The sequence below is a fragment of the Hibiscus syriacus genome, unplaced genomic scaffold, assembly GCF_006381635.1.
Source record: "Hibiscus syriacus cultivar Baekdansim isolate YM2019G1 unplaced genomic scaffold, ASM638163v2 tig00018586_pilon, whole genome shotgun sequence".
Classification (NCBI taxonomy): Eukaryota; Viridiplantae; Streptophyta; class Magnoliopsida; order Malvales; family Malvaceae; genus Hibiscus; species Hibiscus syriacus.
Window position 1 is genome coordinate 269,125 of NW_024062441.1, and position 17,123 is coordinate 286,247.

Consider the following 17,123-nt stretch of genomic DNA (forward strand, 5'->3'; position numbering starts at 1 on the left):
ATTATTGAAATTACCAGTAAACTTATCATCAATTTCAATATGAAAAACCTAATAATAATGCAAAAATTTCAAAATAAAAATAATTAAAAAAACTAACCCTCGGTGGTTGATTTGGTTGATTTTCCATTTCTGACCGTGAATGATTGTGAGGGTGGCTCTGAGAGATGGAGATAGACGGATTTCGTCGGAGATGGTGACTGATTTCGTCGGAGATGGGGACGGATGTCGCCTTAGAGAGTGAGAGATGGAGATGAGACTGAGTTGTGATTTAAGGTTTTAGGTTATGAGTTGCGATTACGGGATATACTGTGGACGGTTCAGTTTTTCGATACATTAATATTCGTGTTTGGAATTTGAAAAAAATACGCGTTGCGATAATAATGGCGCTTTGAAAATCGCATTGCGATAGTCAACACCGCGTTGCGACAGTCAGAATCGCGTTGCGACAGTCAGAATCGCGTTGCGATAGTCAGAATCTCGTTGCGATAGTCAGAATCGCATTGCGATTTACATATTCGCATTGCGATATCGCAATGCGATAGTCGGAAAATCGCAACGCGATTTTGGAAATTCGCAATGCGAAAGTCAGAATTGCGTTGCGAATCTGGAAATTGATTTGCGATACCGGAGATCGCGTTGCGAATTATCGATCGCATTGCGAATTATCGATCGCATTGCGCTTTAGTTGATTATTTTGACAAATCCAAAAAAAGTTGGTTAAAATCGTATATTATAAGACATTTTTTGTCATTGAGATTATTTTTTCTAAAAGAAATTAATCCATGCTTACAACATAACCTGAATGATAGCTCCATTGCTCTAATTTATCTAATTTCATGCTAAAAGAAGTTAGACACCCTTCCCCTCTTCAAAGAAAAAACTGGCAAATTAATTTGATAATATCTTGATCCAAAAATATATGTTTGCTTGGCATTCCTTGTAACAATATGTGGGTTGGGCTACAACTAGAGCTGCAAATGAGACCGATCAAGTTTAAGTATTGTTGAGTACGTTTCAAACTCGAAAAGTTTAAAGTTAAACTTCGTTTGAAAGCTCGCGAAGTTAAAATTATTAAGTTTGACTCAAACTTAAATAGCTTGCGATACGTCTAATCTCATTTACTACCTTAACTACAACAAGACATCCGAATCTAGTTAATCTATGCGTTTAAATACACATTAGATTGGCAACAACATTGTGTTTAAATGCACATTAGATCGCCAACTTTTTGGATATTAACGCGTTCACTTTTTCTCTATATCTTTCATAAACTTGAGAATCATATTCTCCATGTCCGTATTTGTCAAACCAAAGTATCAGACATGAGTATTTGTCAAACAAAATATATAATCGCACTTGCATTTTTCCCTATGATCACAAACCGTAATGGACGGATTCAGAAAAGCGATGGGTTCTTAGATCAGATGTGCATGATCTATAATGTTTCCCCTGCCTCGAGCAATTATAAAAAATAAGATCATTTTAGCATTTCAACAAACGCATACACCTTGCTTTCATTTGGATCCATGAAAAATAATTTCATTTTCCACAACACAATAAAAGTATAGATCCTTTTACATCAAATATCAGTACATGCTTTGATCACTAAACACAATAATTTCTCAAGTGAACTATAATCATCAATGCTGCTCTTCACATATGAGCCTTAACCATTCGACAAGACAACATTATCTACGAACAGATGGCACAGCGCCTCTACCACCTGTTGTACCACGCCCAGCAGCTTGAGCCTGTAAAACCAAAAAAGAAATGAAATCAAAATTTGGGGAAATAAGCTTACAAGCCAAGGAAATTTATAATTAGATAAGCAAAAAATGGGGAAAACATGATTCTTTGTTTCCGTCTTAATTATGGATAGGTGAACTTACTTTGGCTCGCATTGCAACAGCTCTACCTCTTCCAACTCCTAGGGATGAGCTCTTACCCTTGAAGAAGTTATGAAACAAAGTCAGAGTTCCTCAAACACGTGCATAAAGTGATAACTTGCAAGTAGATACATACCTTAATTTTAGCATCTAGGCGTTTAAACATAGGAGCATTCTTCAACATGTCAGGTATGACCATAAACCTGTCAAAATACGCCCACCATTCAATAAACAAATAAGGTATGCCTGATTTGAATATAGCTGCATGATAAAGAAGAAAATCCGATCCTAATAACCAAACTAAATTAAACTCGAGTGCACCTGCATCACTGCAGACCTATTACCATCAAATGCTGCAGACTGAAAACAATGAGACATGGTCAAACAAGGGGGGGGGGGAGAGACCATGATACCTGACTTTACTGCCGCGAATGAAAACATGTTCAAGCTGTGATACCTTTCCATCCTGAAGCCAAGCAAATCCACCAGCTTAAAATCAGTTACAGTAATATGAGAGGAAATAAAAGAAGAGCCTTGAGCCAAAGGGCATAAGTTTTTTATGATGAAAGAAGATGCACTCAAATCACAATGAATTTTCTGAGAAAGAGCCATGACTCTATTAAATTCTCATTTCACTCATTCAACTTTTAACTAGTTCTATTAAATAAAGGACAATTATGCAAGAAGTCGGGGACAGAAATGATTCATTAAATCAGGTAACAACCCCACATTTCTATAATAATCTAAATAGAATCACACAACAGACAATAAGAACAACCCACGAGCAAACTCGAATATAGAAGTGAGAGATTGCAGAGAAACACCCTCAATTTTCAAACCCTAGAAACTCCATCCTTCCCTTCCTTTCTCTCCTGAGGCTTAACCCGCTTATAAACTTAAGTCCAGGGTTCCAGCACGCAATGCCTAAATCTAACATCAAATACATCAGGTTTGTCACTAACTGAGCATAAACCCTAAATCCTTCAGATCCAAACTAAATTAATAAATCAAACTCATTACTGCATGACTAAAGAAAAAAAAGAAAAGATTTACTTTAGCGGTGTAGGTGATGTTCTCGAGCTGGCAATTCCAGTTATCCTCGCACTCGACCATCCCTCCTCTGTAAAGCTCTCCGCTCTTAAGTTCCACCGTTACTACGTGGCCCGACGACTCGTGTAGCAGCTTCACCGGTATGCCCAAGCTCCGGCTCATTGTATATTTCCTTTTACCTTTCTTTCTTTCTCGCTAGTTCGCTCTGCTTTCGCACGAATCGCAAACCCTGGCGCACTAAGACAAATGATTATGCCCGGCGAGTTGTTTAAATTTCTAAATCGAATGATTAGGGTTATAATTGTAATTCTCCACACGTAATGAGTATGGGTGTGCAAATCCAGGTACCCGGATTTTCGGGTACCCGATTTCCGGGTACCGGAACTTTCGGGTCGACGATTTTTCGGCCCGTGTCCCGACCCGGATGTTATGGGTACCCGGTAATCGGGTACCCGGATTTTGCGGGTACCCGGTAATCGGGTACCCGATACCCGGTTTTTAATTTTTTATTTTCAAATTATTAATTTAAAAAAATATATACACAAATTTAAATGTTCGAAACTTCGAATTACATACTCTAATATCCGAACATAAAATTTAAAAGTTTGAAATATAAAATATAATAATCCATAATATAAATAATTCATTATATTTTATATAATTATATATAAAAAATAAAAAAAAATAAAAACTAACCGGGTACTCGGGTAACCGGGTACCCGGAAAAACTATATTTTGTGACCCGGGCCCGACCCGGGAAATGTCGGGCCGGGTACCCGACCCGGCCGGGTAATTTTTTTTAGAGAATTACCCGGTTTTTTTATATCCGGGTCAGCGGGTCGGTGGGTCGGGTCAACCGGGTCGGGTAATTTTGTACACCCAGTAATGAGGTCAAGTTTAAAGAGATCAATAGGTCGGTTTACCTCTCTGATTAGGGTTAGGGTGTAAATGTTTGGTCACAAATTCGAAAACAGTTGGTGTTTTGCGCGTATATATTAGCTTTTTTATTTTTTAAGCTGAATAATATTTTTAAGTTAGTAAATAAACGAATAAGGCGCACAGTTTATTTGCAGCCAAATAAAAAAATAAACGAATTCATTTATCTGTAAACAAATCCATTTGTGTATCTAAAAGTTATTTAATATATAAGTATATTTTATCCTGAACAATTTATTGTAGATGGTAGTAGTTAGAAATTTGTAGCTTTGATCTTTTATGTAAACTTCGATATTTTCATTTTAGTTCAAGTATTGAAATTTGATTTTAAATTAAAAAAATATTTTTTTATTAATTTAAGGTGATTACAAAGTAATATTTGTTATAATTAATTTCAAATATTTAAAAATGAACGTTCAATCACCCTTGCAATCGCTGGTACTCGAATATATGTCGTATAGAGACAACAACGATTCCTTTAATCACTGAGATAAGTAGGTTCGTACAAATTTAAAAAATACTATTGATTATAAACAAACAAGAGATGTGATTTTTTACTTGGTTGATTATTGTGGTAACCCAATGTGACATATTGATTTTTCTTGTGCTTATGCAATGATGCCTTCTCTTACTTAATGCCTTTTTTTTTGTTGGTTGTTAAGGACGAACACAAGATTTTAAGTTAGAGGAGCGAATTTATAAAATCTTAGGTGGCGTTTGGTTGGATGAAATCCCTTGGAATTGGGGGGAATTGAAATCCAATTCCACCACTTTCTCATGTTTGATTCAAGTTTTCGAAGGGAATTGAAATCCCTCATGGCTTCAACTTTCCATCAAATGAGAATGGATGGAATTCAATTCCCTTGTTGGAGGGAATTGAAATTTGATCATACTACCCTCATCAATCTTTTGGTAACTTATTCATATATTGAATAAAACTATTTTTATTATTATTTTGGGTCGGTTCGGGTTTCTAATTTATATATTCGGGTCGGGTTAAACTTTGTTTTGGTCGGGTTGGGTCGGTTTTTTTAAGTGTGATATTCGGGTCGGGTCGAGTTCGGGTTTAGGGTGAAAAATACTCGACCTGAAAATATATATAATTTTACCTTATATATTTAAGAATAATTACAATAATACCCTTATATATATATTTTTCAATAAAATCACTATTTTTATTGAATAATTTTTTTTTATTTCGGGTCGGATTTCTAATTTATATATTCAGGTTGGGTCGGGTGAAACTTTATTTTGTTCAGGTTGGGTCTGGTTTTTTAAGTGTGATATTCGGGTCGAGTCGGGTCGGGTTTTTTAAAGTGTGATATTCGGGTCGAGTTTTTTTAAGTGTGATATTCGGGTTGGGTCGGGTTCGGGTTTAGGGTGAAAAAAAGGGGACCGACCCAAAAAATATATATAATTTTACCTTATATATTTAGGAATAATTACAATAATACCCCTCTATATATAATTTTTTTCAATTAAGTCAATGCTTTTATTGAATAAAAATATTTTTTTTATTTTGTGTCGTGTCGGGTCGGGTTTCTAATTTATATATTGAATAAAAATAGTTTTTGGTATATTTTTTGTAACTAATTAACATACTCCGATTGGAATGTATCGAAATATTGCTCTATCTTTTGGTAACTTATTAACATATTTTGATTGCGATGATTTTAACTTATGATGTTTATTAGCATAATTTTTATAATTTATTGAAATGAATAATCAATTAATAAAATGAAAATTTAATATTTTTTTAATTTTTTATTATATATTACTACATATAAATTATAAAACAAACTAAAATAAAGCAAAAAAATTAAAAAGGGCAATTCTGTCATTTTATATTACTGAAATCAAATTCATCTGACATGTCTGCGAATCAAACATAATATGGAATTGGATTCTAATTCCATTTTCTGCCAACCAAACAGAATATGAAATTGGATTCCAATTCCTGACAGATTCCAATTCCTTCACATATTTCAATTCCTTCACAGATTCTAATTCCCTCATAAATATTCCAGCGAACCAAACGCCACCTTAGAAGTGAGCAAACTATAAAGCTTTAGGGGGTTAAGATAGATTATCAATTGAAAATATAAAGAAAATGTTTAAAATCAATGGCGAATCCAGAAAGATTATATAAATTAGGTCAATATAAATATAATAAAAAATTATCAAAAAAATTCATATATATATTTTATTTAAAAATATAATAAAAATTATATATATTATTGTAATTGACCATTATCTATTAAATTACGACCATAATCCACCACTATTGATGTAATTTCATTTTATGACACTATTTTTTATAATAACAATTTTAAATTGTGTCGTTACTTTTATATAACCGTAATTATTCCGCTATGTAACCACAAATTTTGTATGTTAATAAACTTTTAATCGGGGTATTGTCAGTGTTCTATATTACGTGCATTGAAAAAATGTCTGTGGACGGGACGAATTAGATAAAGTTTATTGCAAATATTGATATAAAAACAAAAGAGGGGAGAAGTGATAAAAGGGAGGGGATATGTTTTTACATATTAACCAATAAGATTGGAGTAATTAGTAGTGCATTGCGTTGGATCATCTTCGCTTATTCGGGCGGGTTTTCATTTTAATAATAAATCGTGATTTTTTAACGGGGAGCTGAGTTGCAACGTGTGAGCATATGCGGGTGTAAACTAACCGAGTCGAGTTTGAGTATTGCTGAGATCGACTCGAAAATTTTTAAATGAAGTTCGACTCGAAAATTCGCGAGCTTAAAATTTTTAAATTCGACTCGAACTCGAAATCCTAAATTGAAATTAGTTAGCAGCTCGAAAAGGCTCGAAATAAAAAAAAATTCTTAAACTTAACTCGATTGAAACCTCAAACTCAAACTCGAACAAGAACCTTAAATACAAGAAATCTTACTTTATTTTTTTATAAAAAAATCAATACATAAATATTAATATTATTAATAATTTATTTAAAAAAAATAAAATTTTAATATATTATATTTTCAAACTGCTTACGAGCTTTTCGAGTCGAATATCGAGTAGCTCGTTCGAGCTCGAACTCGAGTCGAATCCATCTAATCCAAGTATTTATCGAACTTTGATCGAGTCAATCTCAAATAATTTACTATATAACTCGTCTAATTTACGTCCCTAATGCTTTGTCTCTTTGGGAAAGGCAACTCGATCGTCATTTCAACTGCAGCACTTGTTTTCTGCTGAATAACAAAACTAATTTTGCTTATTTTTCGTTGAATAACCAACGGCCTATATTTTTATTCAATTAAATAAATATGGGATCTGGCGCTAATGCTGATCAATTGTGTTTATGCTTTGCTCTCTGTTTAAACCATTCTTTGCTTAAAAGAGACAATGGAGCTGAGCTTTGCTTGAGAGGCTGGATCTTGGATTCACACAGATGATGGCTTCGTTAAGTCTTCTCGCTACGCCTTCTGCTTTTCGATCTTTCTCACTTTCATCAAACAACAATCGCTCTTTGGTAATCTTAAAATTCTCGATCATTTGCAATGGCGTTTCTACTCCTTCGATGGCTGTTTAACTTGTTTATGTTTCTACAGTATTCAACAACTAATCATCATCTTGCCAAACAACTAGCCGCTGAGTACCGTCGTGGATCCCAAAAGTTGCTTCGGCGACATTTATTTCCCTGTAACTCTGTGTATGGAAGGGTATGATTTCTCCTTTCGGTTTCTTTTGTGCATGATTTGTTTTCTTCTTCTTTTTTTCATGAATATTAGTCGTAATCAGCGCTTGTGAACATATTTCTAATATCTTGCACGATGAAATGAAAAATTGATTGAAACCCTTGGCTATCTTTGGTGTCAGATATGGAATTGTAAGTGTTTTGGTGTTGATTAAGTCTTCTTCTCTGCTTTACTTTCCAGTTTCCCCTCCAGGTCAGCTATGGTTCCCCAATATCAGCTGTTATGGTTCAGGATACTTCAACGATGACAACCTCTGAGGAAGAAGCTGAACACATCCATATCTTGGATGTTGATACTGCACTCCGACCATTTAAAGATCACTTTCAATATAGAATTAAGAAATATGAACTCTCTTTGAAAAACATGAGGGAGGGTTGGAGGAATTTGCAACAGGTCATTTCAATGCTATCCGCTTATTGATTTGCTTTATCAAAGGCTATTTCGATGATGCTAAGTAATTAAGTCAATATTTTATATGAGAATGTTCAAATGAAATCTGTCTTTTACCCTCTTCTATAGGTTATTTGAAATTCGGATTTAACAAAGAAGATGATGGAATTGTCTATCGTGAGTGGGCTCCTGCTGCTCAGTAAGTTTTTGGTTTCTGAAACACAAATATACTAACTTTTGTTATTATCGTGCTACATATATTTGTTTGCTTAGATGGATTCTTTTGCATCATCCAGGGAAGCTCAAGTTGTTGGAGATTTTAATGGATGGTACGGTTCCAACCACCAGATGGAAAAAAATCAATTTGGCGTTTGGAGCATAAAAATTCCGGATTCTGAGGGGAAACCTGCAATTCCTCATAATTCAAGAGTTAAGTTCAGATTCAAGCATGGTGATGGAGTTTGGGTAGATAGGATTCCTGCTTGGGTTAAGTATGCCTCTGTAGACCCTAACACATTTGGAGCACCATATGACGGCGTGCTTTGGGATCCTCCAGCTTCAGAAAGGTGCAATTTCTTCAGTTTTTATTTGATTTATATTTTTACTCATGATTTCATTTAAACTAAAAGAAGCATAGTTAGTAGTCAACAAAAGTGTTGTGTCTAGGCCCAAAAAAGGGAGAAGAAGAAGAAGAAACAACTGTGTGGTGCAGGGTTTTGGACATTGTAGTACTTGTTTAGTCTTTTATTTCAGAACTTAGAAACCATTACTAAAATCAGTATAATATTGCTTGAGATTGGAAACTTGCTGCCTTATTCTTTTAATATTGCTGATTTTCTAATTTTAATATATGTGATCTCGAAATTGTTCCATTTAATGTACTCTTAATTGATAATGCAGGTATGAGTTTAAGTACCCTCGTCCTCCAAAACCTAAAGCCCCAAGAATATATGAAGCGCATGTTGGAATGAGTAGCTCAGAACCACGTATTAGTTCATACAGAGAATTTGCTGATGAAGTTTTACCCCGCATTAAGGCAAATAACTATAATACTATACAATTGATGGCTGTAATGGAGCATTCCTACTATGCTTCATTTGGATACCATGTTACGAACTTTTTTTCTGCAAGCAGTAGATCTGGAACTCCTGAGGACCTCAAATATTTAATTGATAAAGCTCACAGCTTAGGTCTACGGGTCTTAATGGATGTTGTTCACAGCCATGCAAGTAACAATGTCACTGATGGACTCAATGGCTTTGATGTTGGTCAAAGTTCACAGGAATCATATTTTCACACTGGCGAAAGAGGCTACCACAAGTTATGGGATAGTCGACTGTTTAATTATGGTAATTGGGAAGTCCTTCGCTTCCTCCTTTCAAACTTGAGGTGGTGGCTTGAGGAGTTCAAATTTGATGGGTTTAGGTTTGATGGAGTGACCTCCATGTTGTATCATCACCACGGTATCAACATGGCATTCACGGGGAATTACAACGAGTATTTCAGCGAGGCTAATGATGTTGATGCTGTTGTTTATTTAATGCTGGCCAATTCTCTGATACATAGCATCTTGCCGGATGCGACTGTAATTGCTGAAGATGTTTCTGGTATGCCTGGACTTGGTAGGCCTGTCTCTGAAGGAGGAATTGGTTTTGACTACCGCCTAGCAATGGCCATCCCTGACAAGTGGATTGATTACTTGAAGAATAAGAATGATGAACAGTGGTCAATGAAGGATTTATCCTGGAACTTGACAAATAGGAGACGCACTGAGAAGTGTATATCCTATGCTGAAAGTCACGATCAGGTATAAACAGTGAGGAATTGTTTTTCTCACCAAACTATTTCTACATTTAGTTAAACCATTTCTTTATGACACCAGAACTTCTTTTCCTTTGGACTTTGTTTTTCTCAATTTTGGATGATGACAGAAAGAGATATAACATAAAGAATGCTTGAGTAATAAAATGCTTACTATCTTCTCTGTCCCTAAGCAAAGCCTGAATCTGACACCACATTTGCACTTCTTAATGTTTCCTTTGCTTTTATTGTTTGTATATTTTGCAATTTCTCACGCTTCTCTGATACCACTCTTGTTTGGTGCAGTCTATTATTGGTGACAAGACAATAGCCTTTTTCCTGATGGACAAAGAAATGTACTCTGGCATGTCATGTTTAGGAGATGCTTCTCCTGCCATTGAACGAGGGATTGCACTTCACAAGGTTGGTACTAGCTCAAAACTTATAGGCTTTTCTCTGTTGTTTCCTTAATGTCTTGCCTTGATGAATTACAGCAACCATGAATCTGTGTGTTGTTCTGAAAAACTGCAAATATGGAACTCTGATTATTTTATTCAGCCATCATATTTTGCATCAGCAATAGATCATTTTCTTTGTTACTTTCTCACCCCTAACATTTTTCCTTTATTTAAAATTTCTTATGCAGATGATACATTTTATCACTATGGCATTGGGAGGAGAAGGCTACCTTAATTTTATGGGAAATGAGGTAAACATTCTAGCTCAACTTTTTCATACTGGACAGTACATCAATATCTTATTTGGGTGGATATTGGAGATATTATTAAGTATAGGAACGTAGGATGAACCAATGAAGATCTGCCCAGTCCATTTAAGTAAAAAAGACACTAAAAGAAATAAAGGGGTTATAGGCTATACCTGTCTAGAGGGCAATTTTCGAATATAAGGGTTTGTTTTCTCTTTTAACAAATAAGTTTAGTAGATATCTCCTCTGCATGTTTGTACAGTTTGGGCATCCTGAATGGATTGACTTTCCGAGAGAAGGCAATGGGTGGAGCTACGAAAAGTGCAGAAGACAGTGGAACCTGGTGGATACCGATCACTTACGATACAAGGTCCATGGTCATTTTCCTTGTTAAGAATTTATTAAAGTTTCCGTGCATTATTTCCAGTGGGCAGATCATTGTGGAAACATAAACACTTCTCACCTGCCTTTTTAACTTTGAAGGCATCTGTATAATCTTATTTTATAAACTGAAGTTTCTTCACTATTAATCACTGTTGTATCTTACCTATTTTATCTTTCTCAATTCAGGAGTGGTTTGCTCCTCCCATGCAATCTTTACCTAAACTTTTCCCTTTGCATTTGGCTTTGCAGTTCATGATTGCATTTGATAGAGCTATGAATGCACTTGATGATAAATCTCCATTCCTTTCATCGGCTAAGCAGATAGTGAGCTGCACTGATGAAGAAAACAAGGTAAATCTACAATGGCAGTTGGTGGTTAGAGTAAGACAGTTGCAGCAGTCCATCTGATTCATGATGCAAAATACATGCATATTGTTGATAATCAAAGTTATTTGACATTGTTAGGATTAAACTTTTAAATTTTAGAAATAATAAATTGTTTATCACTCTCTTTTTTATGGTTATTGGAAAACCAAAAGACTGCAATGGCCAACAAACAAGATTATTATTTCCTTTTATGAGTTCCAAACACGTTTGGTAATTAGTATAATGGATGGTTTCTTGTTATGTCATCATGCTGGTGTTTTTTTTTTCTTTTCTTTTCTTCTTTATACTTCTAACGGATGGAGATAATGGCACTACACCCTTGTTTAGTTCTTCTTTGCCTTATAACCTTATGTTGCCATGTTTTAACCACTTCAGTTTTGGTGGATTCGATAATGATTTCCTGATTTAGGTTATCGTCTTCGAGAGGGGAGATCTTGTTTTTGTGTTTAACTTTCATCAAGAAAATACATATGACGGGTATGTATGCTTCAAATCATTAAAACATATATATTTTTTTATTTGTGTGTTTGTGCAAGGATTCATTTATGAATGGAGACTAGTCTACTTATCTATATATACCAGAAAGTAATTACTTGCACCTTAAAACTCTTTGAGTGACTATTGTGCGAAACATGCAGGTACAAAGTAGGGTGTGACTTGCCAGGGAAGTATAGAGTTGCGTTGGATAGTGATGCTTGGGAATTTGGTGGGCATGGAAGAGTAAGAAACTCCTGCTATTGTTGTCATTCTTGCCTTTTTCTATTGGGATAAGAGTCATGTTATCTGGCTTGTTTTCTTCCATGTAATCGGAAGTCTACAGCTACTAATTTCATGAACTTTATGGGAACATGAAAACAATTTTGATTGTTTCCTTGGGTATAGGAATGGGTTGTGGTCCTATAAGTTGCTAACCACAATTTGTCTACCCTGATACCGGCTACTAATGAAGCAATAGCATCTAAAGCCTCTTTTTCTCATTTATGCATTGTTTTCTCTCATAGTAATGCTATAATTAATTATTCTGGTAGGTGGCTCATGATGTGGATCATTTTACATCTCCTGAAGGAATTCCGGGTGTGCCTGAAACTAACTTCAACAATCGCCCTAATTCTTTCAAAGTACTGTCACCAGCTCGCACATGTGTGGTATGATTATCTCTTCCCGGTGTTTCTGATTATACCGTATCATTTATATCCACCACGGCCTACTAACAACTCAATTCCGTCTTTTAATCGGCATGAAAATGCACCTGACTTCCTACTTACCATACTTTGCTGAGGATTATTGTGTATATTTATCATTGTGCACTTAGGCTTATAGCTTTTGAAACTTTGAATATGGGCATCAAATCTCCACGTGTATCTATGGTCTTTGTGCCTTCCTTAGAAGGAAAACGTAAATTGAAAGATCTCTTACAAAATTTCCACAGGTTTATTATAAAGTGGACGAAAGTCTAAAAGAAACTAATGACGCCGACTTAAGCAGTGTCGACGAGACGTTAAAAGTGGATGCACCAGAGCATGAGAATGTTGAAGAGTCGACTATCTTGGTAGGTGATCAAATCTGTGCCTTTTTGTATTGGCCGCTTACCCTAGAGATGAAAAACTTAACTTGACAGATTTCTTAAGATTCTTCCCAGGTTGCTCATGGAGCTGAACAGAATCCAGGAGAAACTAATGAGCGTTACTTGGGCAGTGTTGATGAGAAATCACAAAACGACGGAGCAAAGCCGGAAAGTATTGGAGAGACAGTTTCTGTGGTAGACGAAATGATTGTAGCTAATAAGCTAAATGATCATGAAGTGGAAGAGACAGAGGAGGGAATGTCGAATGAATAAGCTTTTCGGCTCCAACACAAATCCCACCGGACGGATTTGATTACTGAATCCCCTAAGTGCTTAGTTTTTGTTTTGTGAATAATAATAGTGCGAGGACCGAGTAAGCATGGAATTTTATTTTATTTTGCAGTTGTAAATATTATGTAGACAACAATAATTGTGTTCATGTTTAGAACCATGTGTTGTAGCACTGGAACTAATCAAACAATGATTGTGTTCATATTCAAATATTATCTGGTAGAGTAACCAGAAATCAAACACACTTCGAATATTGAAATATATGTAGTTTCTATTCAAACATTCAAAATTACTTGAAATTAAAAAGGGAAAAAAAAGCCTAAATTCCCAACTTTCAGAGCTTACTTAGCAACTCTTCTAGCCGCTGTTTTCTTCCGAGTGGCAGTGACAGACACTGCAAGAGGAGGCTTCTTATTCTCTGTGTTCATGCTCCGTAGCAGATACCTTGGAGTCTCCATCTCCATTGCCGACCTCTTCAAGCTCTCAAGCTTCTTCGATTGCCCTCTTCTCTTTGAAGATTCAACTTTTACTCCAAGTTGATGACCTGTCATTGGTTCGTTTTCCTTTTCGCCTTTTTTTCTCTTTAGCCTCTCGTCTCTCCTTGCCGAGTACTCGTCGTACAATCGGCCCCTCTCGAACACCGGACAAGATTTGTTGGCGCTGAGAATAGTCTCATCGCCTAAACCAGCCTTCTCCTTTTCCTCATTTCCGAGTTCATCTTTAACTTTCCGAGCCAAAGCCCGTAACTCGCAAGAAATGGAGAGGTACTCGGGACGGATTTGAGATTCTTCAACTCCCCATGTATGGATCGGCTTCTTGGATTTAGTTAAAGAACCTTTAACAAACAAAAAAATGAAATGAAAAGAAAATTATTTATCGTTTTACAGTAAAAAGAAACAAAAGTTGGTTACGAGTTCTTGAGCGGAGATAACCTGGTGGGGTTTGCAGAGAGGCGGAGTTTGATCGGAGAGAGCGGCCGGGAGGTAAGCGGATAGGCGATTTAGCAGCAAGCGGTGGCTTCCGATCATATTTCATCTTCGACATGATGATTGAAAGATATCTTTTTTTTTCTTGCAGAAAGAAACTGCGGAGATTCAAAGAGGGGAAACAGAGTATTGACGAAAAGTTTACGACAAGTTGTTTAAAATTTAAATTTGCATTGGCGGACTTAGCGTTTCAAACGGTCATATCCAATGATTTGATCCGACGGTCTACAGTTAACTCGGTCATTAATTAATTATTTTTTCCTATTTTGACCACCAAATTAGTTTTTAAACGAAAATATTACTTCAGAGTGTTAGGTGTAAGTGGGGAAATAGGATTTAAGAAGAAAATATATTAAAAAAAAGATAACATAAATTTTCATTTTTAAATTATTTTAAATTTATAAAAAAAGTCATAGTTAATATTTTATCTAAAATTCATAGTTAAAATAAGAATTAAACTAGCATGTTATATTATCAATCTAACGACATTCAATGTCTTAATAACAAAGACATAATAAAAAGTAGGAGTGTAAATGAACATTGTGTTTTGTGAACCGTTCGTATAACGTCTAAGCTAAATAAACGAGTATGAACAAATTTTCAGTTGATTTGCGCACTTATTTCCTCCACGCTAAATTTATCTTATTTTGTTTATCCAACCTTCCTTTTCGATCATTTCGCTTAATCAACGCACCGACTAGCGACCAAAGGCGTCTTACGGGGAAGGTTGTGGTCATGACGGGAGCCTCACCGCTACTCCCTCGCATACTTCTAAAAATGGAAGAACTGGGATTGAAAGTAGTCCACGTATATGGCCTGACTAAAACCTACGGTCCAGGAACAGTTTGTGTAATACCCCAATTTAGGGGCTAAATTTTTAGAGTTATAAAATATGAGATTTAATTGGTATTTTGGAAGAAATTGAAGATTGAATTGTAAGATTTCAAAGTTGACAGACCATTTTAGGAAGTGCTGGAAATTCAGTGACTAAACTCATGATTTACCCATTTTTCTTTTGGAGAGAATTATAAACTCTCTCCCCCGATTGTTTCTGTAGATTTTTCTCAGTTTCCCTTTCCCTTTGACCCTCCTTTCCCCTTTGACCCTCCTTTCCACTCCGATCTACTCATTGTCCGACCACCGTTTGACGAACCGAAACCACCATCGTGTTCTTTGTCGAAAGATGGATAAAATCCCTCAAACCTTTCGTAGTGAATCGTCGTCGTTCGTCGTTAATTTCAGTCAGAAGTATCATCGGTTTTAATTCAATTTTCTTTGGTTTTCCGTCGATTCACGTCGATTCGACCACCCGTTTTCAACACCTCCCACACCATCGTGTTCCTTGCATCGTTCTGAGTCTACCGGTGACCTCCGTGTTTCCATCGTCACCGGTAGTTAGAGGGGTGAGGAAGTTAAAGTTTTCGATGTTTCAGAATCGAGCTCTCCGCCGTTCAAAATTGTGAACCAAGCTTGGTAAGTGTCTCAAAATGCCTTAAATTAATTTTTAGAAATTTTTCCAGAAATATTTTGACACCGCACGCGTCCCACGCGCCACCTCCTGCGTGTGGGGATGGTTATGCACGTGGAAAGAAGAAAAAAAAATCGGTTTGACCTGTTTGAACCGGTTTGACCCGGCCAGACCCGATCCGACCTGACTTGTTGAGTTAATCAATCGATAAAATAAGCCAGGAGGGGGTGAATTGGCCATAAAAATTTCGGTGGAAGCTTTTGCAGAAAATTGAAAATATTTGCACAGTAATTTAGAGTGGTTCAACTTTCTTAACCAAAGTCTACGTCCACTACCTTAGCTATCCACACTAGGATTTTCCACAAATTCACTAATTTGTCTTTCTTTTGAGGACAAAGAGTAACCTTAAAAATCCCTCAAGAATTATACCACAAATTCTTGAGAACACTCTCTCCCAAAGAGAACAATACAAATTTTGCAAACTTACAAAAAAATCCTCACATGGAAAGATGTTTACACAATTCTAGAACAAAGAAAGAACACTCAAGAATAATACAATTGAGCACAATAAGTGTTCTTGAAAGCAAAAATGAATATTGAATGAAATAGACTTGAAAAATACTTAAACTTGAGGTTTGATATTTTCTCTTTGATTCTCTCTTGATTCTTGATAATTGTTGTTGATAAATGGCTTCTAAACTTGTTTAAATACTCCTTCGATCATTTCTAAATATTGGGGAACATTAGTGGAGTTAATAGAGCCGTTATTGCGTGAAAACAATTAATAAAATAGCTTAGAGTGTTGGGGGGTATCGTTACCCCTGCATAGGGTATCGATACCCTGCTGTGTAAAATTCAAATATTTCAACCGTTATAAGATGGGGGTATTGGTACCTCTTGGGGGTTATCGGTACCCTCCGAGCAATCTGTTATTTCTCGAAGCCAAATCTTACATGGGGGTATCAGTACCCTCTTGGGGGGTATCGGTACCCTCCGAGCAAGGGTACCGATACCCTCCGAGCAAGGGTACCGATACCCTCCGAGCAATCTGTTATTTCTCGGAGCCAAATCTTACACGGGGTATCGGTTCCCTCTTGGGGGTATCGGTACCCTCCTAGCAATATGTTATTTCTATTTAAGAATTATTAAGAAAATATTTTTGGCTCGATTAAATGCTCGAAATACTTTGTAAAATTGTTTAAAAGATTAAAACACACTTTTGCACTTGAGTAAGGATTGAATTTGACATTTGAAAAACATGGAGTAATATTTCGATATTCGAATAATTTGATCGAATATATATTTGAAAATGATTAGAAGATCTTGGAATCCAATAACATTTAATTTGTTATATCGAAACATCAAAATATTTCAACAATCTCCCCTTTTTGATATAACAATTTTTTTTTTGTAATTTTAAGATTTTCTAATTGAAAAATATTTTTGAAATCAAGTTTTGAAAAATTACTCCCCCTTATACTTTGAAAATATATTACCCCGCTTACTCTTAAAAACTCTTAAAAATTACTCCCCTTATAAACT

General features: G+C 35.7%; 2 protein-coding genes and 1 pseudogene across 2 annotated transcripts; 1 reads left to right on the top strand and 2 right to left on the bottom strand.

Moving 5' to 3' along the window:
• Positions 1-1,523: 1,523 nt before the first annotated feature.
• LOC120209277 (small nuclear ribonucleoprotein SmD3b-like) lies at positions 1,524-3,183 on the bottom strand. The gene is made up of 5 exons (XM_039208323.1): positions 2,940-3,183; positions 2,300-2,352; positions 2,023-2,089; positions 1,890-1,946; positions 1,524-1,751 (listed from the first exon to the last, which is right to left on the bottom strand). The coding sequence occupies exons 1-5, from the start codon at positions 3,096-3,098 to the stop codon at positions 1,689-1,691; spliced, it is 399 nt and encodes a 132-aa protein (XP_039064254.1). The 5' UTR covers positions 3,099-3,183; the 3' UTR covers positions 1,524-1,688.
• A 4,024-nt stretch (positions 3,184-7,207) lies between these two features.
• Positions 7,208-13,329, top strand: LOC120209300 (annotated as a pseudogene).
• A 110-nt stretch (positions 13,330-13,439) lies between these two features.
• On the bottom strand, positions 13,440-14,246 carry LOC120209299. Its single transcript, XM_039208338.1, has 2 exons — positions 14,060-14,246; positions 13,440-13,962 (listed from the first exon to the last, which is right to left on the bottom strand). The coding sequence occupies exons 1-2, from the start codon at positions 14,169-14,171 to the stop codon at positions 13,469-13,471; spliced, it is 606 nt and encodes a 201-aa protein (XP_039064269.1). The 5' UTR covers positions 14,172-14,246; the 3' UTR covers positions 13,440-13,468.
• Positions 14,247-17,123: the final 2,877 nt, after the last annotated feature.